This window comes from Vulpes vulpes, chromosome 4 (assembly GCF_048418805.1).
Source record: "Vulpes vulpes isolate BD-2025 chromosome 4, VulVul3, whole genome shotgun sequence".
NCBI classification, from domain to species: Eukaryota; Metazoa; Chordata; class Mammalia; order Carnivora; family Canidae; genus Vulpes; species Vulpes vulpes.
This window is the reverse complement of record NC_132783.1, coordinates 109,395,560-109,419,657: the sequence shown is the minus strand read 5'-3', so window position 1 is coordinate 109,419,657 and position 24,098 is coordinate 109,395,560. Positions and strand designations below refer to the sequence as shown.

Here is a 24,098-nt window from a genome sequence, read left to right as displayed (position 1 = left end):
TTTTTTAAATGGTGCGCTTTTTTATTATTATTATTATTATTATTTTTAGAGAGGGAGAGAGGAAGGGGGGAGGGGTGGAGAGGGAGAAGGAGAAATAATTGTAAGCAGGCTCCACACCCAGCACAAAGCCCGACGTGGGGTTCGATTTCACAACCCTGAGATCATGACCTGAGCCAAAATCTAGGGCCAGACCCTTAAGTGGCTGAGCCATCCAAGTGCCACTAAATGATGTTAATTTAAAAGTTGCTGGATGTGCAGCCCTGGTGGCCCAGCGGTTTAGTGCCGCCTTCAGCTTGGGGCATGATCCTGGAGACCCGGGATCGACTCCCACATCGGGTTCCCGCATGCAGCCTGCTTCTTTCTCCCTCTGTCTTTGTCTCTGCCCACCCCCCCCCCCGCCTCTCTCTCTCTCTCTCTCTGCCTCTCATGAATAAATAAAATAAAATCTTTAAAAATATAAAAGCTGTTGGTGATAAAAGGATATTAATTGGGAGGGGTGCCAAGTTTTAGCCTGCCCAGTACATCTACAGAAGCCCCACCAGCCCAGAGGGTGGAGAGACACATGCCTCCCTTCTAGGTCCCACAGAGAAGGAAACCTACTTTGGCAGGCAGTGGCATCCCACTCAGTCCCCAATCCATCAGTGCAAAGGGAAGGAAAAGGACCAGTGGGGAAACAACTCCGTGCTGTACCAAGTCAGTAGCCAAGTGTATCTTTGGGAAGCCCGACTTGCATGCATCTTTACCCATTGGCCCCTTCTAAGGCCCATGGCATTACCCATGGCCCTTCTAAGGCTTCCACATGAGCCTTACAGCTTTGATTATAAGAGGTAGAGCAAAGTGGCCACTGGAGCAGGACATGACCAAGGGTGGGACGGCATTTCATGTTAAAAGATCCTTCTCCAAAAAAAAAAAAAAAGATCCTTCTCAACCTCCTCACAACCTCTCCAATCACTACTTCTCGTGCCACATTCTTCCTGTAAAGTCAGCACAACTGGCAGAAACCACTCTTGCGGCTGATGCAAGAAACCTGAGGACTAGCGGGACGCTGCCTCAGTCCCTGAATTTGTATAAACCACCTAATTGCCTCCATGTCTGTGGTTGTTAGCCACTAATTATTAGGTGTTTTGTCTCTGTCAGCATTTTTCATCAGCTGTCTCTTTCTGGGAGACATGATAAGCATTCAGTCAAGGCCAAATTGGAGGCCTGTGTCGCAGAGCCACAGCGGGAGGGTGGGCTGGGTGTGGGAAGCTGTATGTGGTTTTGAAGCTAGGAGCCAGTCGGGTAGAGAGCACAGAGAACCATGGGGCACTGAAACCATGATGGTAATAACAACTGCCTGTTTCTGTGCACTTGAAATCAGGCCGGGCACCACCTTAAGTCCTCTCATCCTTGAACCCTTGCCAAGCAACGTCAAATTGAGGCTCTTCTAGGGAAGAGCCCCGAGAGGCTCCATCACCCTATTAGAAGAAGGACCGTGTCAGCGAGAGAATGAGTTTGGCTGCACATAAGAGAGCACAAGTAACAGAGGCTTGAAGAGTTAGAAGATTTTGGTTTTCTCTCATGTGGGTAGACTGGAGGTAGGCCGTCCAAGGAAGGTGTGGCCACCTCATACTGCTGGGAAAGGCCCATGTCCCATCTAGTATTTGCCTGTACCATCCTTCTAATGTGGCCATGATGTCCTTCCTTCACTCCCAAAGAGGAAAGGCACAAGGGCAAAGAACTGACTCTGTCCCCCTTTTAAGGAGACTTCCAGAAAGGCCCATATGTGTGCCTCTACTGCATCACATTGACATTCTTTTCTGCAAGATGGCTATTGTGTGTCTGATACTGTGCAAAGCATTTACATATATTAATATGTTTATCCTTCATAAAAACCCTGTAAGGAAGGTCTTTTCAACCCCTGGGTTCTAGTTTATTCTTTTTTTTAAAGTAGGCTCCACGCCCAGCATGGGGCTTAAATTCATGACCCTGAGATCAAGCATTGCATGCTCTAATGACAGAGCATCCAGGCACCCTCACCCTGGGTTCTAGTTTAAGCCCTGGTAGTACATGGTAAGTCATCCCAAATAAGTCTCTTTCCCTCCCTGGCCCTCAGTTTCCTCATGTTTATGAGGGATTGGACTAGAGTTCAAAGTTCTTGCTTGGGCTCTATAGACTCCTATAGGGCCATGGATAAAGTTCAGGGGGGATGGTCAGGAATTTGGGGAAAAACATTACATTCTTATTTTCACTGACCTCTAATTGAAATGTAGTATTTTCTTTTATTACGACTATAGGCAACAGACCACAGTAATATTAGCAGAATCTGTGACTTTTTCAACCAAAAGAAATCACAGGCTTTTTATAGCATATTTTAGTTGTTTTAGATATGTTAAAATATTATTTATGCTCACCACTACTGCGAAATCATGGTAGTTACTACTCCTGCCATATTTAATGGGTTATATACATATATAACATATATATCACAAAAATATATTTTTAACATTTCAGTAACTTTATTTCAGTACGATTTATTCTGTTCATAATCCTATGGATTTTGTCTCATGCATTTGAAAACATTTTTCTGAAAGGGGGTCCACAGGATTCAGCAGACTGCCAAAAGAATCCACAGACGAAAGGAGATGAAGAACCCCTTGAACTGTGAGATTTCTGTGTCCTTCTGGCTATAAATGAAATTCTGCCATTCATGGCCACCCTGAACAAGTCCCTCAGTTTTGTCTTCTGTAGAATGGGAATAACACATGCTTTGCCTAGCTCAGAGCTGCCAGGAGAACCAAAATAATTACATTAGGCACACTCAAGTACACAGGTTATGCATGTTCAGTACACAGGGTCACCTTCTGAAATGCTAAGTAATTGCTGAGTGTTGTTAAATCATTTAACTTTAGACCTATTTTCTAGAGATGCTGATGTTTTTCTATCACTTCCAGATATGTCTCCTGCTCTAGCCATATATTCTCTAGTGCCAGATTGTGATTAAACTAGTATAAAATTCAATAATAATGGGGGAAATGCACCTTGAATGCACTTGGTTGAAGCTACTTAAGACCACAAGGAGACAAAATGAGATTTTACCAATGGGCCATATAGCCATAATTATCTTAGGCTTTTTGAAAAATTTGAGCCAACATACCATGGTTTAAAAAAAGTCATGGATCAACCAGTCATTTCCTCTGCCATCTCTAAACAGAGGCAAATAACAGGGAAGTTGGGAAAGTTGGTTTCCTTCCTAATTTGTGCTTTTAAAATATCTGTGAATACTTATTACATATTTATTCATCCAAGAAATCTTCCAAGGTAGCCATAATTAATGTTTTAAATAGCAAATAAAGATCTACAAATATCTTATTTGTTAAATTATATTTTAGAGAGGACTTCAAATTATGTTTAGGGTAGTACTGAGTGCTTTTACAGTCTTGTACTCAAAAAACACAGGGCACTCTGAGGTGGTCAGCTTGGCCAAGAAAGATGCTTCCTAAACAAGCTGGTATTTTGGCCAATTTTCCCAAGAATTTATGGAAATACATACTCTGGGATGTCTTTGTTGGGGGAGAATATTTGGTTTGCACAATGGAAGCTGCCTTTTCTTCTGGCTTTGAGAGAATTTTAGTCTGGTGCTGGGGTCTGAGCTATGTAGAGAACCTAGCTAAATGTTAGACTTGGGGAACATTTTTACACTACTAAAAAGGAAAAACCTATTTTCTATTTTTTTAAAAATCAACAAACTCTTTTTTTCATTCTGAGGCTAATAAAAGATCATTCATCCATTCATTTCTGGACATGTGTTTCCTGACTACCTCCTTTTTGCAAGGACTCCTTTGTGCCAAGGACTCAGGACACAACTCATGTGGCCTTTGCCCTTGTGAAATATAAAGGCTAAGATTAAACACTTTTAAAGACCTGCTCTGCTCTGAGTATTTTACATATGTTAATCCATGTATGCTTCCCCATCAACTTAGAAGGAAAATACTATTATTATCCCTGTGTTACAGATAGGGAATCAGAACCTTATTGAGGTTAAGGAGCTTGTCCAAGTTTACAGAACTAGTCAGGGGCTGAGCTGCTATTCAGTCTTGTCCAGTGTGGTGCTACAATCTGTGCTCTAAAACACAGGTTGGCAAACTACAGCCCTTTAGCCAAGTCCGGCCAGATGTCTGCTTTTGTAAATAAAGTTTTATTGGAACACAGACATTCTCATTCATTTACATGGTGTCTATGGCTGCTTTCATGTGACACCAGCAGTCCAGCAGGTATAGCAGAGACTGCATGGCCTAGAGAGTCTAAAATATTTACTACCTGGCCATTTACAGAAAAAGTTTGCCAACTCCTGCTCTAAAACTCTGCTATACTCTCTCTAGAAAAAAAGAAAAAGAAAAACAAGAGGTAAGTAAAATAATTAAAGATGATTTTTTTAACATGTCATGATTTGTGAAATGGAGTGCTGTCAGACAGTAACTGGAGTGGTAGGGTCAGGTAGGAAGCATCCTCTTTAAAAATGCAAGCCCCCAGAGCAGGGGCCTCCACGCTGAGATCTGAATCCTGGGATTGAGCTGCTTGCTGAGGAATTTGTACTTTCCTTAGCTGTCCAAATATCCACTGTCTCCACCTTGACCTGATCAGAAGCTTCTGATTCAGTTTTTCTGGAGTGAAAATATTTCTTTCCCCTTCAAAGGGAGACTGAGAGGATTCAATGAGGGGAATGACAGATAAAAATGTTCAGCACAGTGCTTGACACCCAGCTGACAACCCAGTTGGCACTCAACACACATCCGCTTGTTCTTCCTTCTGACTATTGCCCTTGCCACCTGCCGGACCAAAATTGGCCCTCTGAGCTTGCAAAGGTTTGTACATCACGAATACAGTGCTTTATGCTTTGAGATGGACATTGACATTTAATATGGCAAAATGAGGTTAGGAGTATGGTTCCTAACTCAGAACAAATTGTTTGGTCCAGCTGATGAGTCCCAAGGGAAAAAATGTGCTAGTTCAGTCATTCCATTTGTGGTTGAGGCACACAAATTTCCTTTCTTGGTCCAAATGACCTAAGGTTGAGGGCAAAGAAGGGTTGCACAGTCAGGCAAGTGGGTGCAGGATGCTTGTCTTGGCATTTTTCAGGATGATTCACTCCAAGACAGTCAGCTCCATTGTATACGGGACCTTCATCCATCCATCATAAGCATTAGAGGCCTCATCTTTAACCAGGCTCTGAGCCATTTGCTTGACACTAAAAAACTTCTGAGTTTTCCTGCCAAGTATATATCCACATATATTTTTACAGATATAAATCACCTTCAAAATCACTCCTTTTTGCAGTTAAGTTTACCCTATCTGCCCACCCCTTTTGTTCTTTAGAAAAACATAGAGTTTGTGGTTAGATCCAGCTTTATGTTCTCAGTCTGTTCTATTAGCTGAGTGATCTTGGGGGAAACTTTTATCCTCTCTAAGCCTCAGTCTTTTTTTTTTTCTTTTAAATTTATTTATTTATTTATTTTTAATTTATTTGAGAGATAGAGAGCACAATCAGGGGGAAGAGAAAAGGGAGAGGAAGAAGCAGAATTGCCGATGAGGAGGGAGCCCAACGGGGGGCTGAGCCTGAGCCAAAGGCAGACACTTAACCAACTGAGCCACCCAGGTGCCTTGAGCCTCAGTCTTATTTATAATAATACCTACCAATGTCATCCATTTATATAGTATTTGATTGCCTATTAAGTACCAGGCACTGTGCTAGGCTCTACAAGCTTGACGGCAAAAAAAGAAGACAAATCTCTGTAGCTCTTACATCCTAGTAAAGGGACTTATAATATTAGAATAAGTAAATACTCAAGATTGCTACAGACATGATAAATGATAGAAAGGAGATATACAGAGTGATGTAATAGAGTGAGCTACTTAAATGATATTAAGGCAAAATCTGAAGAATGAAAATGAGCAAACCACAGGAAGGGCTCTTAATGTCTTTAGGCAGAGGGACTATTGACTATTGAGTACAAAGATTTAGACATGGGGCAAATACTATTGTGTTTTAGGAACAGAAAGCAAAGTAGTATCCCAAAGGGAAAGTGGCACAAAATGATGTCAGAGAGGTGGGTAGAGACCAGATTTCATGGGTCTTATGAATCATGATAAGGAATTTTGGATTTTATTCTTATCAGAATGGGAAGTTAATGCCAACAGATAAAACTTGTACAGGATTAATTGTTTTTTATTATTATTTATTTTACTTTTCTAGAGAGAGAGAGCAAGAGTGAGTAGGTGGGGAAGGGCATAGGGAGAGAAAGAATCTCACTCAAGCTTCACACCCAGTACAGAGCTCAATGCAGGATTTGACCTCATGATTGCTGGGATCATGACCTGAGCAAAAATCAAGAGTTGGACACTTAACTGAGCTACCCAGGTGCTCCAAGATTCATGTTTTTGAACATCAGCCTGGTTACTGCATGGTGAAGGGATTATAAGAAACAACAGTGAAGGGAGGCCAGGGTCATCGTAAGGATTATCTACAATTACAAATGTAAAATAATGAGCACAGCCCCTGACACATACAAGTTCTCTATGAATGTTAGCTAATGTTCTGAAAAGTCTAAGCCTACTACAGTAGAGACTAGCTTCATGTGCCTATTGAACACCTGAAATGTGGGTAGTGCAACCTTGAACTTAAATTACTTTTTTTTTGAAGGATATTATTATTTATTTGAGAAAGAGCTCGAGTGCACAAGCAGGTGGAAGGACCAAAAGGAGACAGAGAAGCAGGGTCCCCACAGAGCAGGGAGCCCAATGTGGGGGTTGATCCCAGGACCTTGGGACCATGACCTAAACCGAAGGCAGATGCTTAACCAACTGAGCCACCCAGGTGCCCCATGGACTTAAATTTCTCATTTTATTTAATTTTAATAAAATTAAATTTAAAAATTAATATTTGATTCAGTCATTGGGAAGTAATTTGAAAAAAACCTGGATTTGTGAATTTACTTAACTGTAAATTTTATGGAATATAAGAACAGATTCAAATATTTTCAATGAAAAGCTAATGTCCAAATTGAGATGTGCTATAACAGTAAAATATTCACATGTTCCCAAAGACTTAGTATGAAAAATAGAATGTATTCTCTTGATTTTTATGTTGATTACATGTTCACATGAGATTATTTTAGATGTATGGGGTTAAAGAAAATATTATATAAATTAACTTCACTTCTTTTATTGTTTTTAATGCTGCTACTAGAAAATTTAAAGTTAGATATGTGGCTCACACTATATTGCTATTAGACATGGTGATCTAAGGGAAAACAGAAATCTAAGAATTTAAATGCACAAAATGTTAGCTCTTGATTATGTCTCTTATCAGAAATTTCATTTTGAGGATCGGAACTGCGAATAAATAAGAAGCAATAGCATCTTTTGAAAACACTATAGGAATACAGGATCTGCATCTTAATTATATATTTTATGTAATGCCTCTCATCTTCAGGAATTCTTTTGGCATCCCTGGCTATTTCTGGACATTGGACCTCTCTTTGCCAAGTTCATGCACCCAGGCTCTGGGAGAATGTGGAGAGTAGAGTTCAGGACTTAGAGGATCCTAGAGCATAAAGCTTTATCTTCAGAGCTAGGCTCTGTAAACCCCATGGTCTGAATATATCCACTTTGGGTACAGAAAAGACTGAGTCAGTCTAGCATAGATTTAAATCTCTAGTTCCGGGGAGGGTAGATGCACAGAACCTCCCAAAAGTTTAGCATAGTGTATATATAAGTCACCAGGGAAGGCAGGAGTGATTTCCATCCCTGCCTGCAGATTCTCCACAAAGCAATCTATTTTATGTTAAAAGTTTGTGCAAGGATCTGTAGGAAGTGCGTTGGTTTGTTATTTCATTTAAGCTTCATGGAACCTTATGAAGTAGATATCAAGGTTCAGTGATTTGTCTAAGATCAGATCACACAGTTGCTAAGAGGCAGAGCAGAGATTCAGACTAAGGAAGTCTGACTCCAGAGCCTACATTCTTAACCACCATACTGGACAGTAATCCTATTGTCATGGCAGTGACCCAAAGAACCATCTTGAGTATAAGACTCCTCTTGTATCATCTCATGCCACTAAGAAATCCTAAGAAATCACCCAGCTGCTTCCCCAGAAAGAAAAGCAAATAGAAAATGGTTCCTTTGCTATTTTCCTGATTCATTGCTGCATACACCATAGGGTCTTGTATGATGCCTAGCATTCATTCATTATTCATTCATTCATGTTCAGCTTCCATTTGCTCAATAAACTTAGGGGTTCAGCCCTCTGAGGAGTGTAAATAAAAGCTTCACAAATATCACTCTTAATATTATCATAAGTAATGCTATTAATAATTAAATTACAAGTACTATAGTAATCATAATGTTGGTAATACTGTGAGACCATTAATAATAGTAATACAATAACTGCAAATGTTTATTGAGCACTTACCATGCTAAGAGCTGTTAATACTATTTTTTTCTGTCTTGAGCACTTCACTTATGCTTTAGATAAAACATGACACCATTTAATTCTTACAACAATCCAGTGAGATGACTCCAGGAGTCTCAAAATCTTTTTGTACAACTCATCAGAGTACCACATTACCCAGTGTTTTGGCCATAAATCCCTGAAAGAGAATAATTCACCCATGTGATAACAAAATGTTCATTGACCCCTTACAGCTGTAAACAAGACAAACATGGTCTCTACCCTGGGAAAATAACAACAGAACAGCCCTCTAGATGAGAAATATTTCTTTTCCTTTTACATAGTGGCTTTGAGCACTAAGACAAAATTTCCGTGGTTCCAGGATCTGATTGGTGGACTTCTATTTGTAAAAATGTGTTTCTTGCTTTGTGCTCTCTACTTTAGCAATATCCAACTATTTATCATTTCCAAAAATATTCCTGAGATTTTTAGGATAGCCCTCAGCCTGTCCTGTTTATTTTGTTTTTCCTCTTAATGAACTATTACTCTTTCAACAGTATAACTCAAATATCTTATTAGTGAAGACTTACCAAACTCGGCCAATTGAATGTTGGCTTTTCTTGGCTTAAAAAAAAAAAAAAAAAAAGTTGATTGCTTCTTCCTTCAGGCTCAGTAGTCCTTTTATCTTAGGCCCACTCTCCACCTCCCCTAATAGGTTGTGAGCTCCTGGGAATGGGGAAGACAGGAACAGTGTCTTATTAGGTTTCATGTGACCACTACTGTCAGAAGGCCTGTCACATATTATTATTGGCTCTAATGTTCCTTAAACACTATGTGTCAAGCCCTGTGCACCTTGTCTTCTAGATTATATCATTTCTTTCTCCCAAAACTTAAGGGGTTTAACTTAAACCCAACCCACGTTTACATATGGGGCAAATTTATATATCAAAGTTTAGAAGCACTAAGTAATTTACACTAACGTCACACAGCTAGTAAGTGGCAAACCAGACTTAGATTTCAAATAATAAATAATCCACCTAAAGTTTTTCACAGATGTGACACCTAACAAACACATAATCAATAAATGTTAGTTACTAGAATTGTCAAAGTTGGACAACTAGTAAAGTAAAAATGCTGACATTGCAACTCAAGTTTATTTTATTTATTTACTTATTTTGCTCCAAAATGAATAGCCTTTCTATTACACCAGAATTTATTTAACAGAACTTATTTATTATTATTATTATTGTTATTAAAGTATAGTTGACATACAACGTTATGAGTTTCAGACATACATGATTTGACAATTCTGTACATTACTCAGTGCTCACCACCTAACTATGGTCACTGTCACCATACAGAATTATTACAATATTATTAGCTATATTCCCTATGCTATACTTTTCATCTCTGTGACTTATTTATTTTAAAACTGGAAGTTTGTGTCTCTTTGCACCTCACCAGACCTCTTAAAGGTCATAAGAGCGCTAACTACTGAACAGTTTTTAAGTTCCTGCCATATTTTAAATTTTTTAAATATTAAAAGGTTTCCAAAATTCTGATATATTTTTAATGTTTTTTGTATATTAAAGCTTTTGACTTACACAAAAATGCAAGGGTGTGCACAACCTCATTTAGACATAAATTCAAAAAACAAGTTTCCTGAAAAAGCCCCTCCCAGCTATCTCTGCAATAGGTTCTGTGAATTACAGAAAACTAAGTAATAATCTGCTGTTATTGCTGATTACCTGTCTGGCTTCCTTAAGGGATATTTCAGTTCTGTATTTCTGGCATGGGGTCTAACAAACATTCAACAAGCATTTCTTGAATGGGTTCATTGGGCAAAAGTTCATTTTTGGCTCCAGGACCACTTAACACTGTTAATATTAGTGAAGACCACAAAAGGCTTTTGTTTATGTGGGTCATACTTATCAATATTTACTGTATTAGAAAGGAGAACGGAAAAATATTTAATATTTATTAATTTACGAGAACAACAGCTATTCTATGCCAACATAAATAATCTTTTTATAAATCACTGTATTTTCCAAAACAAAAAACCCTTTTAGTGAGAAGAGTGGCATTGTTTTACATTTATGCAAATATCCGTCTTAATAGAAGACAGCTGGATGCTCAAAGCTCCCTCTGCATTCAAGCCATTGCGCGATCACATGACAACATCCCCTGGAAAACAGTATATTCATGAAAGGAGGGTGGAAAAGGCAAATAGCAACTTAATATTATTATGAAAACTGTTTTGATCTAGTAATGGGCCCCTTGAAAGGCACACTTTGAGCAAACTTTATTTTGGACAAGGTTTATGCTTCAAGATTCCTCTCTGCAAGGCCAGCTTAAGAAGTCAGAGAGGAGTAAAAAGTAACAGCCCGGACGCAGCCTCTTTTTCCGCCGCGCAGAGGGAGGCGGAGTCTTGCCGTAACCCAAAATGGCAACCGACACTTGCAATTCCGTCCGTACAATGGCGTCACACAACGCGACGGCAACGCGCTCTCTCCCCGAGGCTTCCACTACATTTCCCAGGATGCTTTGCCAACAGCGACGCCATTGGTTGGCGCCGAGGGAAGTGCACTTGACGGAGCGGATATAGAAGATCCCGGAGGCTGGGAAGGTGAAGACGCGAGGCGCTGGGGACCTGTGAGTAGCTGCCCGGCTCCGTCCGCTTTGGCTGGGAGGGACTCAGGTAGAGGACGAGCCGTTGGGAGGCGCAGGGGGGGCCCTGGCTTAGCCCTGCGGCCTCAAACTCGCGTTCTCACGGTAGACCGGGGAGCAGAGAGAAACAGAACATTGCTGTGGAAGCCAAGTCTTGATTAAGATTTTGCTGCTTGAAGTTTTCTTGGGACGAGCTGGGAAGATTTCGGGCCCTTGTCGCGGCACCAGGGTTGTTGGCGTGATTTTGCTGCGACGAGGGGGGCGGGGCTGCTGGCGGTCTGACTCAGCTGGTGCAGCCGCGGCCCTCAGCGGGGTACGGTAGGGTCACCTGGGCCGCCCTTTAAAAGCACAGGTGTCCTGGGCCTGCGCCAGAGCGGTAAGTCAGAGCCCGCGGAGGATACGGTTTGGGCAGCAGGACTTGCCAAAGCCTGCCAAGGGCTATGTCGTCTGGCCAGGATTGAGAACCGCTCTTAGAGTCTGCGGCCGACCCCACGGGGATCCCGAGGAGGACCAGATTCCCATTCCACTGTGACCTGCGTTGGCTCCACCACACACGTTTGGGTAAAGTTGACCTTCAGTGTTCCGAGCTCCATCAGAAACTTACTCTTGAGCTTCATACGGTGGTGCTGGAAAGACAGGCCTGCATTTTTTAAATTTACGAGCGGGCTATTGCGAATTAAGATGAGGGCCGTTTCATTTTCTTCTTGCCGTTAAACAATAGTTTATGCCTGTTTTTTGGCTACCCCGACAAAATTCGAGCAGTGGAAAGAGGAAGAGCCACATTAAAACCAGTCTCCCGTAGAAAACAAAACAAAACAAAAGTCTCCCGTTGCTTATATGAAATTCTGAAAGGAGTGTCAGTAAAAATTTGGCATTATGAACTTACGATAACCAGTTTTTTTTATAATAAATTTCAGTGACAAGAAGTTAGGGTATGTTTTGGGTTTTGATGCAGAAGTCTATGTGTAATAGGATTTTTTTTTTTTTAAGATTTTATTTATTTATTCATGAGAGACACAGGGAGAGAGGCAGAGACCTAGGCAGAAGGAGAAGCAGGCTCCCCGTGGGGAGCCCAGTGCAGGACTCGATCCCAGGACACAGGAATTCTGACCTGAGCCACCGAGGCATCCCGGATTTTTTTTAATTGTACTTTATTTAAAGATTTTATTTACTTATTGGAGATGAGAGATGAGATGGAGAGAGAGAGGCAGAGACACAGGCAGCGGGAGAAGCAGGTTCCATGCAGGGAGCCCGACGTGGGACTCGAACCTGGGTCTCCAGGATCAGGCCCCGATTGGAAGGCGGAGCTAAACCGCTAAGCCACCGGGACTGCCCCCGGATTTTTTTTTTTTTTTTAATTTTTATTTTACTTATGATAGTCACACACACACAGAGAGAAGCAGGCTCCATGCACCGGGAGCCCGACGTGGGATTACATCCCGGGTCTCCAGGACCATGCCCTGGGCCAATGGCAGGCACCAAACCACTGCGCCACCCAGGGATCCCCGGATTTTTTTTAAAATACAAGTTTCCCCTGCTATGCAAAAGTTGAGTGTTCTTGTCAAGCCTTTCCTGAGCTGAAATGGCCTAAAGCAAAGATTATCAACATGCACCCTTACCCCCATTTTCTAAAGGTGGAGTTATACCACTTTCCATTTATGAAAGACCTACCTGAATATTTACCTGTTTTCACTAATTGAAAGAAAACTGAAGGGGATTTTCACTTTTTTGGAAACTGTTACCATACTAATGTAGGTCTCTGTTAAAAGCTAAGTGGAATAAGGCAGACTTTTGGAAAGTGGTAGATAACTGTATAAGCACCATTACCTAACATATTTTCTCTTTCCCCAGAGCTTCAGCTTTACTTCCCTCACTGATACAGCATGGGGGAGAAGTCAGGAAACTGTAGTGTTCCAGAGGATCTCTTCAATGGTTTGAAAGTTACAGATCCCCAGGAAGCAGAGTGTGCTAGTCCTCCAGTTTCTGATCCCAAAGATCACCATCTTCACAACAAGCTGCTCAAAGATGTTGAGGCTCATTCTCAGGAAGAAGACCAGGGAGAAGAATGTTTTCATGACTCTAGTGCCTCATTTGAAAAGGAGGAGCCAGGAGTGGACAAGGTTGAGAACAAACCTGATGATAATGTGAATTCCTCTGAACTTGATGAAGAATACCTAATAGAACTGGAAAAAAACATGCCAGAAGAGGAGAAACAGGTAAATATTTATTGTGCATGATCTGCCGCATAAACTGCTTTTTAAAGTGAGTAAATGTGGCTGCTACTAAAATATAGATTGCATCATGTGGTAAAGAGTTACTTGCCCATCTGTGTCCTTGTTGCTTCATTAGTGATGGAGCTGAGATAAATCAGTATCATGGCAGGGAAGCATTCACTGTCTGCTTGGCAGATTGCTTTTTTTTTTTTTTTCTTGGTCAATATTGAGTTCTTATGTCTATCTTACATAATTTATTTTCTAGCACCTATATATAGCTTTTAGCTCTCAAAAAAAAAAAAAAAATGCTATCTGTGCACCTGGATGGCTTAGTCCATTAAAGTGTCCGACTCTTGATTTTGGCTCAGGTCATGATCTCAGGGTCATGACATCGAGGTCTGAGTTGGGCTTCGAGCTGGGCGTAGAGTATGTTTAAAAATTATCTCTCTCTCCCACTCGTCACCCCCGCCTCTAAAGAAAAAAAAAAAGTCTTTATTGATAGTTGGTTGCTGAAATTCCATTCCTTTATGGGACACTTGTTAGTTAGACTTTAGAATTATGGTATGCTGTCTATTTGTGTTAATTCCTTAATAGCAACAGATGACTGCCTGAATATCCTAGTGGTGGTTTGGTGCAGAGTGCAGTGACTAGGGCCTGCATTATTTACATAATGTTCTTGAGGAACAGAATCATGTGGGATAGTAGTTATCATTTGTTAAGCACCTATAATAAAGCCAGACACTGAGCTTATGAAATTATTTGTGTTTTCATGTAATCTTCACAACACACCTATGGAACATACTGTTAGCATTCCCCACAAAAGAAAAGAACTTAGTAACTTGCCTGAGATCACACATCTAGTAAATGGCAGAACTGATTTTCAAACCTAGATCTGTTTGATTCTTAAATATAATGTTGAATTTAGTAACAAAAATAGCTGTCTTTCTACAAAGCAGATACGCTAATAAAATGTCCACTTTCCTGCTTCTTTGCCCCTGGGACATATCCTTACCTGGGCAACCCTTCACTTTTGGAGACAGAAGTCTTGGTATCCCCCATGTATCCTTCCTTCTCATCCCATAAGCAAGGCCATCTGAAGAGTTACCGTAACAACTGAGCTTGTCTGCAAAGAACTTGAATGAGATTTGTAGCCTTGGCTTCTGAAGAACTCACTCAATAAACAGCTTATGCTATTTTGGTATTGGGCTGGGATACTAAATGTGCATTGTAACAGTGGGAGTGGGGAGGTAATGTGACATGGAGAGGAGCATCTTGTCTTTCCTTAGGCATTTTTAATTTTCAAGCCTGTTAGTTTTAACATGCAAGTAATAGCTTTTGTGCTAATGTGTGCTGCCAGAAGAGAAAAACAAAGGGCAAAGAAGAGCCAATTTCATAAACTACCTCAGCAGAAATGGCTCAGAAAATTAAATCACATACTCTTTGATAATTAGGGAAATGATTTTCCAGAAAGGGTTTGGTTCAGTTTTCATTTCCCTGGTGCAGGCTTTTTAGAAATGTTGACTAAATGTCTGTTAAAATGTTAGCAGTGCTTTTCTGATACCTTAATACATTTTGTCCTGATAGTGAATTTTCTACAGTGCCATTGGCTTGATTGTTGTGTGGTTTGGCTCTAGATATTACATACTCTGCTTTCCATTCCCCAATTTAGTAAAACTGTGTCTCCTGACCAGGAATCACATTTAAGTTCTATAAGTATTTAAAATAATTACTTTTATTACCTATTAGTTGAATATTCTATATAGCGCAATGCCTAATAAACTTTTTTCTTCCTTTTAAAAATTAAGATGTAACTTCCATATAGTGAAACTGTTTAAGTTCTGTGTACAGTTCAGGGAGTCTTGACAACTATATATACCTGTGCAATTCACCCTTATTAGGATCCAGAACATCTCCATCATTTCAGAATCTCCCTTCGTATGCTTTACCACTCGTTCATTCTCTCCACCTCTACCAACCCACAGACCTACTGTTCTAATTCCCGTTAGGTTGGTTTCTTTCGAATTCCAGACTTTTGTGTAAATAAAATCACTTTTCAAATATAAACATTTTCTATTTTATATTTGTATACCAACTCATGTTTTCATAGCTTAATTCAAAAATTTGTAACAATATCTCATAGAAACAATGTGCTGTGGTATTAGCCATTGTTATAACTCCACTAAGGAAACAATCTCATGAGTGTACAGACTGCCTTTATGTAATTGTGGTGGTATTCTTAGTTATTTTTATGGTGTCTTGATAAATATCTTTATAAAGTTATTAGGAAACCAGCAAAATAGATGAAGAAATGTCTCTTCACTGCACATATGTTTTGGTTTTGTAGGTGATCTGAAACAGGATAGCTTTGATTTCTTTTAAAATAGACAAAGTTGAGATAATTCAACAGCAACAAAGTAAACAGAGCCAAAAAATGTGAAGACTTGCAGCTTCACTAATTTTTTTTAAAGGTTTGTGTATTTATTTTGGAGAGAGAGAGAGAGAGAGAACATGCGCACTCAAGCAGGGGGAGGGGCAAAGGGAGAGAATCATCAAGCAGATTCCCCACCAACCAAAGAGCACTATATGAGGCTCAGTCTCACAACCCTGAGATGATAAACTGTGCTGAAACCAGGAGTCAGAGGCTCAACAGACTAAACCACCCAGGTTTCCCCTCACTGATAATTTTTAAAGGCAAATTAAAGCACTATGTCTCATATAGTTAGCTGATACCGTCAATGAGAGGATGTAGGAGTGCGTATACTAATTTCAAGAGTTTAAAGTGTTATATCATTTCTGTGGGATACAGGTATAAAATTTTTATATGGATGTTTCTTTAGACCAGGGCTATCAATTGAACTTTCTGCAGTTATGGGAATGTTCTGTATCTACTCTGTTCAATACGGTTGCCTACTGGCCATCAGCTACCACATATTAATAATTGTCATCAGCTGGAGTATTTGAAATGTGACTAGTAGAGCTGAGGAACTGAATTTCAAAATTTTTTAATTCAGTTAATTTAAATAGTCACATGTGGCTAGTGTTTACCATATTGGGCAGCACAACTAAACCTGATTGTTTTTAGTGATTTATTTTAAGGAAATCGTTAGAGTTGTGTACAGATGTTTATAAAATGTGTACAGATGTGTTGTAGCATCATTTATAATTTTGAACATTAGAAATGATGTTCAACAGAGGGTATTACTTTAAATATTTTTGCCATTTTTATGAGGTAGCGTATTATGCAGTCATGAGAAAGATAAGTCTTAATGTTGACATGGAAGAAATGCCTGTAATGTTAAGTGATTTAAACAGGTGTGATAATATGGCTTATAATAAGAGATATGGATATGTATTTGGTTTTTGTCCAGTTCCTGGCACAGAGTTCCTAAAACCCTTGGAATTGCCTAATAAGAGATAAGGGTATACATTTTTTTATTTATAACAAGCCCCTTTCAAACACACATGAGGTGACTTTTGGAAGGCCCCTAAGGATGAGGTCTGGTTTTCAGAGTTTGAAGCTTTCAGCGCCACCCTAGCCCACCCCCACCTCTGAGAAAGGGACGGGGCTGGAGGTTGAGTTAATCACTCATGACCAGTGATTTGACCAATCGTGCTTATGTACTAAAACCTACAGTAAAAACCCTCAGGAGGGACACCTGGATGGCTCAGTGGTTGGGCGTCTGCTTTTGGCTCAGGCTGTGATCCTGGAGTCCTGGGATCGAGTCCCACATGGGGCTCCCCGTGGAGAGCCTGCATCTCCCTCTATGTCTCTGCATCTCTCTCATGAATAAATAAATAAAATCTTAAAAAAAAAAAAAAACCTTATAGAAGAGTTCAGAGAGCTTCCAAGTTGGGTGAACATGTGGAAGTGCAAGGATGGCACACCCAGAGGTCATGGAAGCTCAGTGCCCCTTCCCACAAACCTTGTCCTATGCATCTCTTCTATTTGCCTATTCCCAGAGTTATAGTCTTTAGAGTAAACTGATAATCTAATAAGCAAACTACTTTTCTGATTTCTATGAGCTTCTTTAGCAATTTAATTGCACTTGAGGAAGAGGTCATAGGAACTTCCAATTTATAGCCCATGAGTCAAAAGCAGAGGTGACAACCTGGACTTGCATTTGGCATCTGAAGTAGGGGTGGGGTTTGGGCCAGTCTGTGGGATGGAGCTCCTAATTTGTAGGATCTGATGCTATCTCTAGGTGGATCATGTCCAAATTGAGTTAAGTTGCAGGACAGCAACTGTAGAGTTGGAGTTGCTGGGTGTGGGGGAACTTTGCACATATCTGGTCACAGAAGGGTTCCATGTGAGTATTAACAGTAAAGGAGACACACAAGAGGTGTTTTTCCTTTATAGCAGGTTATAGGATAGTGATGATTCCTTTTAAGTTAGAAACCTATGTGAAAATATGTTCATACATAAAAGTTTGGAAAGATATGGGGTATGATTATTGGGGAATTTTTATTTATATTTAATATACTTTTTGGAAGTACGGTTGATATACAATATTGTATTACTTTTTGGGTGTACTACATAGTGTTATGATAATTCTGTATTTCTTACCATGATAATGCTTACCATCTATCAGGATACAAAGTTATTACAGTATTATATAGACTGTATCCCCTATGCTGTACTTTTTGTCCCCATGACTTATTTTATAACTGAAAGTTTTACCTCTTACTACCCTTCATCTATTTTGCTCATTCTCCACTTTTTTTTTTTACATTAAGCACTTGTTACATTTATAACCAACAACAATGCAAGTTATTCTGTTTTGAGACTATAAATAAATAAAAATTGATTCTTTACAACCAACATGGGCTTTTTACCAAACAGCACATGAAGCTGACCTTTGAGGATTTGGAAAGAAATGTTATAATAGGATCTGCTAAGTGTTCCTCTTCAGGCAGAATCAAGTATCAATAGCTAAAGCCTGTTATTCAAGCTGACTTGACCAACCCTGTGGCTGAGATGATAATCCGGGCTCAAGAGAAGGTCCAGTTCTCAGCAGAATTCATAAATCAAGAGTAATGGAGAGGAGGAGGGGTGGAGGCAAAAAAAAAAAAAAAGAAGAAGTAATGGAAGAGGAAGGCAGTTAAGATTTTTAAAAAACAGGTAAGGGATCCCTGGGTGGCGCAGCGGTTTGGCACCTGCCTTTGGCCCAGGGCGCGGTCCTGGAGACCCTGGATCGAATCCCACATCGGGCTCCTGGTGCATGGAGCCTGCTTCTCCCTCTGCCTGAGTTGTGTCTCTGCCTCTCTCTCTCTCTGTGACTATCATAAAAAAAAAAAAATACAGGTAAAATCTCTTAAGAAAAGCACTGTATATGTGTGCGTGTATATCCTAATCTTTTGTGAAAACTTAAATGTCTGGGGCACCTGGGTGGCTCAGTGGTTGAATGTCTGCCTTTGGCTCACATCATGATCCCCAGGACCTAGGATGAAATCCTGTATCAGGCTCCCCATGGGGAGCCTGCTTCTCCTTCTGCCTGTGTCTCTGCCTCTCTCTTTCTATGTCTCTCATGAATAAATAAATAAAAATCTTAAAAACAAAAACAAAACTTAAATATCCACATGACTACCCAGAGCAATGGAATTTCAGGGAACATTTGAGATGTACTAGATCTGTGACACAAATAAGTGATTCTCAAAGGCTTGGCTGAAGTAAGGACAAATCTGGTAGCAGATGAGAATTGTTGCTATATCAGATGCAAAGGTGCTTTATAGTATGGGGACCTGTGGAACATACAACATTGTAGTGCTGTTGATCCTATAATCGAATCAGCTTTTATGGGCAACTTGTCACCATGGAGTTTAGCCCTCATGTAAAATTCCCTAGGTAATTCTTACATGTTCGCTAAAGTTTGAGGACCTCTGTCTTGGGGCCTTCATTAAATAGCTGTTGAATAAATGGTATGATTATCTGGGCTGTAAGAGCCAAAAATTGATCTTACAAGTTACAATTTATCTCATTCATTTATTCTGGAAGTGTTTGCACTTCTTCCACATGTTAGGCATTGTTTGAGGCTCTTAAGGATACAGTGGTAAACAAGATGAGAGGGTTTCTCTTCTCTCATAGCAGCTGTATTCTAGTTGAAAGATATTTTTTAAAAATAAGATGAAGTGATGAGAGGTTGTGTATCAGCAAAGACTTGAAGGGAAAAAGGAGTCAAGTATGTGACAGTCTGAGAGGAGAATATTTCACGCAAGGGGAGAAGGTATTAGCATGATTCCTTGGCTTCAGCTACTGGGTTGATGAATACCATTTACAAATACAGAGGAGAAGACATTGGGACTTTGAGTTCCTTAGAGCTCTAGTGATTTATTTATTTATTTATTTTAAGATTTTATTTATTCATGAGAGATACACAGAGAGGCAGAGACATAGGCAGAGGGAGAAGCAGGCTCCTCACAGGGAGCCTGATGCGGGACTCCTCTCGGATCGGATCCCGGGATCACACCCTGAACCAAAGGCAGATAGATGCTCAACCGCTGAGCCACCCAGGTGTCCCTAGTGATTTAATTCTTGATGTAAATGAAAAAAGTTTATTTGTAAGCCAAAATGCAGATTTAGTCATTTTAATGGGTTTGCTCTGTCCTGCCAGTTGTTTGCACATGGTATTCATTTGCAAATAGGTATATACATAGATCCCTTTAAGTAAGGGATACAAAAATCTGTTGCTGGGCACCTGGGTGGCTCAGTCAGTTAAACGTTTGCTTTTGGCTCAGGTCATGATTCCAGGGCCCTGGGATCGAATCCCACACCAGGTCCCTGCCCCATAGGGAGTCTGCTTCTCCCTCTGTCGCTCTCCCCTGCTTTCTCTCTCTCTCTCTCAAATAAATCTTTAAAGGAAAAAAAAAAAGTCTGTTGCTTGGTGAACATGTATTCAGAGCACAAGGTTTCTGCGATTTTAAAACATTTCCCTGGGATCCCTGGGTGGCGCAGCGGTTTGGCGCCTGCCTTTGGCCCAGGGCGCGATCCTGGAGACCCAGGATCGAGTCCCACATCGGGCTCCCGGTGCATGGAGTCTGCATCTCCCTCTGCCTGTGTCTCTGCCTCTCTCTCTGTGTGACTATCATAAATAAATAAAAATTTTAAAAAAATAAATAAATAAATAAAAAATAAAACATTTCCCTTACTCTGAAAACATAAAGGATTGTTCTTTCCTTCAAGATTGTTTATGTTTAACAAGGAACCATTATTGAAGTATTGATTTGGAACAGAAGTTCTTTATCGGTTCTTTCCCTATCTCTCATTATTGAAGTATTGATTTGGAACAGAAGTTCTTTATCGGTTCTTTCCCTATCTCTCATTTTTTCTAAATCCTGCAGTACTTAATCCTTTTAATTTCCATGTTTCTGCTACCTCATTGCATTATTTTCATAATTGTTTTCAATGTTGCCACTAACAGTGAGCATGTTTGCAGGGAACATTCTCTTGGTTGCTTCCCGAAAGTTTTCAGTAACTTCTATAGTGGTTTGCATCTTCTGTTAACCTTATGAGAAAACTTCTGATTTGTTGTTTCCCTTTCATTTCATTTTTAATGGGCATCCTTTTGAACTAAGGTTGCCAAATTTATTAATTTTGAAGTTTATTAGTACTGAATTCAGTGAACACTCTTGACAAGTGATCAAACAAAGTCCTAGAATTTAAGAATTGGAAGGAACCTTAGATTTCTGATTTTGAGTTTAAGTCAGGGGAAATAATATTTCCAAAATGTTTACTCCAAAACATTTTTAAGTTTGTGGGATAATTGTAGTTTGTTTACTGATGAACCAGTTAAAGTGGCATTCAGTCTTCCCTGTGTTTATTAAGGAAGATCACTTTATGTTTATGATCACTGGTTCTTAAACTTTATTTTGCCTGAGTCACAGGAAATGTATTAATCATACAAAGTCCTGGGAATTATCTGATAGCACAGACTTGTAGGTGGCAGCCAGGAATCTGCTTTATTAATGAGCATCCCCAGGTCATTTTGATATAAGTAGAACTGTGGCCACTCTTTGAGAAACAGGAAGCCAGATTGACATACCACCAAGCTTCCAAAACACAAGTGTACCTAGTATACTAACTGCATCTAATATCAAAAGAAGAGTTTACCAATGGGATTTTTTTTTTTACCCTCATCTGTGCTTGACGTCTAAAAAAGACTTGTTGGGCAGAATTTAAACAACGCTAAATAAGGAAATTATTTCTATTAAGTTGAGTTTTGGGAAATAGAATTTTCTGAGCTAAGAACCATGGAAATATTTCCAAAATTAGTTCCTCATAGAGCAGTCATCTTTGCTAACAAATATGGGACTTAATGAGAGGTCAGGTTCTAACTACAGCTTCAGTCCAGAGAGCCTCCCTCCAGACTCCCTAGAGGGTTTCTAAAAGTGACTTGTGGAAAGAAAAAATGTATCTGTGTGTGTGAAGCAAATGATTCTGATTTCAAAGAAAACAAAACTGAAGCTTTTATTCCTTTTTAATGGCAAAGGAATTCCCCTCAGGATGCTTTGTAGGACAGGTATCTCTAGCCCTTTAAGTGTGTAGTTTTTTCATCCCACTCTGGATAAGAGCAAAGCAGAAAAGTATTGTTGTATGTGCCTCCATTTTCCAGCCCTTTAGCAAGTATGTAGCTTTTCTTTTAACACTCTATTTTGACCCAGCTGTGGTTGATCTCTGTCTACACTGCTTGACACTTTTTATTTTGTAGCAATTACTTTGCAAAACTGCAGAGGGAAGCAGAGAGCTGCTGATAGATTTACAATATGGAAATTGACTTGCTGGTGTAAACCTTTTGGTTTTCTCCCTGTTGTCTGTTAATAAACACATGGTCACTCAGGATCATTAAGAGAATTTGTAAAAATGTATTTAATTCAGGTTTTGTCATTTAATGATAGAAGGGATATACACTTAAAACCTCTAACTTGTTTCATTTGTATTCACTGATCTTAACTATATGGAATATTCCCTAGTCCGGGACAAGGTAGTGGTTTGATGATTAATTAAGGAATGAAGAGTACCTTCTGATATTTTTGCCAGTTTACACCAAGATGAAAATGGTATCAATTTAAATTCTCCAGAATTTTGAATCACAGAAAGCTATTCCTCACAGAGATTAAAGAGGAATTCACCTATATTCTCTTCCATTATGTATGATTTCACTTACTACATGTAGACCTCCAATATCCTTGGAATCTGTTGTGTAAGGTGTGAAATATATTCTAATTTTATCGTTTTCCAGATGACTACCAGATTTTCCTAACATCGTTTTCTTCAAAAAAATTTTTAAAAGATTTTATTTATTTATTCATGAGAGACATAGAGAGAAAGGGAGAAAGGCAGAGACACAGGCAGAGGGAGAAGCAGGCTCCCTGAGGCGAGCTTGATGGCGGAACTTGATCCCAGGACTCCAGGATCACAACCTGAGCTGAAGGCAGACGCTCAACCACTGAGCCACTCAAGGCCAAACAACACTCAAGCCCCCAAACAACATTTTTTTTAAAAGTCCATCTTTGTCTCAACAATTTAATTATATTTTAATATCAACTTGGACTAAGTTTGTATCCTTTTCCAAATGCTCACCTCCCACTTTTTTGTCAGATTATCAATTAAAACCTTAGTTTAGCATTTAGGGGCGCTTTCATGGTTCAGTTGCTTAAGCATCCAACTTGATCTTAGTTCAGGTCTTGGTCTCAAGATCAGGAGTTCAAGCTCTGCATTGGGCTCCATGCTGGGTATGGAGCCTACTAAAAAAAAAAAAATTACACTTAGGTTGGATCACCACCAGAAGATTGTGGTGGTAATGAGATTTAAAAATAACTGAAGGATTGATTAAAGTATAGAAATGTGTTGTCGGGATGGTGTTTTGCAATATAATATTTCAAAGTTCTTTTATCACTAAGTATAATTTTCTATATCATATGAAATTCCTTTGCCCTGGGGAAATCTCTGGGTGGCTCAGCAGTTTGGCACCTGCCTTCAGCCCAGGGCGTGATCCTGGAGTCCCGGGATTGAGTCCCACATCAGGCTCCCTGCATGGAGCCTGCTTCTCCCTCTGCCTGTGTCTCTACCCCCCTCTCTCTCTCTCTCTCTCTCTCTCTCTCTCTCTTTCTCATGAATAAATAAAGAAAATCTTTAAAGAAAGAAAGAAAAAAGAAGAAAAAAGAAAAAAATTCTTTTGCCCTGTGAGCCAAGAAAATCATTCCCTGGAAAATAAAATTAAAGATCCTGAGCATACCTGTATTTGTGATGGCAAAGAATAGATTTTAAACATTTGCAAATTGAATTGGTCCATCAGCAAAGGACACATTTTACTAATTCAATGGAAAATGGCCTTTGATTATGTGTAGAAGAACAACTAAAGATCTGTGGTGTAAGTCCCTGATTCAGTGAGGTAGAGGTTTTTTAACATAGGTCTCAAAATGACTAGAGATGAGATCTCTGGGACGAGATGACATGTTCTAGAGCAGTGTCATCTTTTCAAGTGCCTTAATTCCTGATAGCAAGGGGATAAAAATATTTCAAAATTAAAATTTAATTTTTAAAGATGAAAAAATGTGCTTTCTTTTATATTTGATAATTTTTAGTGTACCATTTTAATATTTCTAATTTTTAAACTTTCTTAGCTAAATTCTTTTAGTGGTTGCTATGTGGATTACATTATGCACCTTATTACAGTCTAGTTTAATATTACATAATTCCAGTAAAATATAGAAATTTTAATTCAGTGTAACTCCATTTCCTCCCCCTCCTTTGTGCTACCATTGCCACATACGTGTTATCAATATATGTTATAAAC

General features: G+C 39.6%; 1 protein-coding gene across 3 annotated transcripts in view; it reads left to right on the top strand.

The window, feature by feature from the left end:
- Positions 1-10,955: 10,955 nt before the first annotated feature.
- Positions 10,956-24,098, top strand: part of TTC1 (tetratricopeptide repeat domain 1) — a 48,754-nt gene continuing 35,611 nt past the window's right edge. The window contains exons 1-2 of one of the 3 annotated variants that reach the window (XM_026007742.2): positions 10,956-11,080; positions 12,947-13,311. In XM_026007742.2, coding sequence (XP_025863527.1) covers positions 12,979-13,311 — 333 coding nt within the window. In that variant the 5' untranslated portion in view covers positions 10,956-11,080; positions 12,947-12,978. Of the gene's footprint in view, positions 11,657-12,946; positions 13,312-24,098 lie in introns of all 3 variants that reach the window. The other 2 variants (XM_026007753.2, XM_026007763.2) reach the window with 2 other exon arrangements.